Source organism: Crocuta crocuta, unplaced genomic scaffold, assembly GCF_008692635.1.
Source record: "Crocuta crocuta isolate KB4526 unplaced genomic scaffold, BGI_CrCroc_1.0 scaffold675, whole genome shotgun sequence".
In the NCBI taxonomy this organism is placed as follows: domain Eukaryota; kingdom Metazoa; phylum Chordata; class Mammalia; order Carnivora; family Hyaenidae; genus Crocuta; species Crocuta crocuta.
Genome location: NW_027528796.1, coordinates 1,635,738 through 1,637,220, shown reverse-complemented (window position 1 = coordinate 1,637,220; position 1,483 = coordinate 1,635,738). Strand labels below are relative to the sequence as shown.

Sequence of the window (1,483 nt, the reverse complement as noted above, 5' to 3'; positions counted from 1 at the left end):
TACACACTTGGACTCAGGCTGGGGGGAAGGCCCTAGAATATATTTTACCACACGCGTGTTAATCAGATTGCATGACTTTTAAAAGGACATCTACTGGTGTGCGAGGATGGCGGAATCCCTCAAGAGGCCCTGGACCCTGGACGTGGACTTGTGTTCTGGCCCCGAAAACGGGCCCCCAGGCACCGGGTGGGACAGCGTGGAGCCCCACCCCCCGCCCTGCACGCGCGAGGGCTCAGCAGGCACCGGCTGGTCAAAAGCAGGACACAGCCCAGACCAGTTTAAGTGCATGGCTCCTGGGGCCACGAAGGTAGAGCAGAAATATCCGGAAAAATGTCTAAGAAGTAATCACCAATCATAAGATTGAATAAATTCCTGTGCGGATCCGCCCAGTGCGAGGGGAGATATTTCAGTAAAAATGTATGTGTGACATTTAGCAAGAAACATGTTTGAAGGAATTCCGACCTCACATTTAAAACTGCAGCTGGAGCAGTATTTTGCTGAATATTCATTCACAGGCAGAAAAAGGAAAAATCTAATTCTATGGTTATAATAAATTCAAATACTATGGCGTAACTTAAATCTCAATACCTTTTTCTAATCATCTGTGTATCTTTGTAAAACACACACACACACACACACACACACACACACACACACACACACACACCAGGAAACCAGACCAAACCAGACGTGTGGTGTGTGAAAAGGACTCTCCTCTTTGCTGGGACGCACTGCCCAGCATCTGCCCCAGGGGGCACTACCACCCCCTCTGTCCTCTGTCTACACCCTGGGGGGCCTGTGGTGAGCAGTGTGCTAAGGGTGACACCCCTTGCTTGCCCCGTGTTCCTGGGTGCACTCCTAGCTGTCCCTGGGAGAGAACCTTCCAGAGGGGGGGGATGGGGCCTCACCGGGACATTGATCTGGACTCCATCGCAGTCTCCTCGGGGCTGGTCCACCTGTGATACCCCATTACTGCAGAAGGAGTCGTAGGTGACTTTCAGGGTGTTGGGGACAGCGTTGTGATCCAGAAAGACCCTGGAGGAGAGTTTCTGCCGGCACAAAAACGGCTACGGATCAGGGAGCATCCTCTCCATGTCCCCAGGCCCCTCCCAGCCGATGGCCCTGAGCCATCTCCATCTCTCACCCCTCCCTCCTTCGCCCATGTGCCCACAGAGAGCTGGGGAGGTGCCAGGTCCTGCGTCCGTGCAGGTGGGAACATGCCATGGCCCCGCGAGACAGGCCCATGGGGCACAGATGGGGACCGACACAGCCCTGGGAACGGGAGCTTGGCGGCCCGCCCACCACTGAATGCCCAGTGCCTGGCACGGGTAGGAGCTGGGAAACCTGTGTAAGTGACCGGGGAACAGAGGGGGGAAGAGGGAGAGACAGAGACCGAGGGTGAATGAGCGTGACAGGGGACCGCGTCCTGGGTGTGAAGATGGAATCACTGGGCAGCGGCTGGTGCTCAGGAGGGCCTGCTCGG

At 55.8% G+C, this 1,483-nt stretch overlaps 1 protein-coding gene across 1 annotated transcript in view; it reads right to left on the bottom strand.

Annotated features, from left to right (window-relative positions):
* The window catches only part of ITGB2 (integrin subunit beta 2), a 26,890-nt gene that overhangs the window by 8,510 nt on the left and 16,897 nt on the right, over positions 1 to 1,483 (bottom strand). The window contains exon 10 of the mRNA XM_077755409.1: positions 909 to 1,049. Coding sequence (XP_077611535.1) covers positions 909 to 1,049 — 141 coding nt within the window. The remainder of the gene's footprint in view (positions 1 to 908; positions 1,050 to 1,483) is intronic.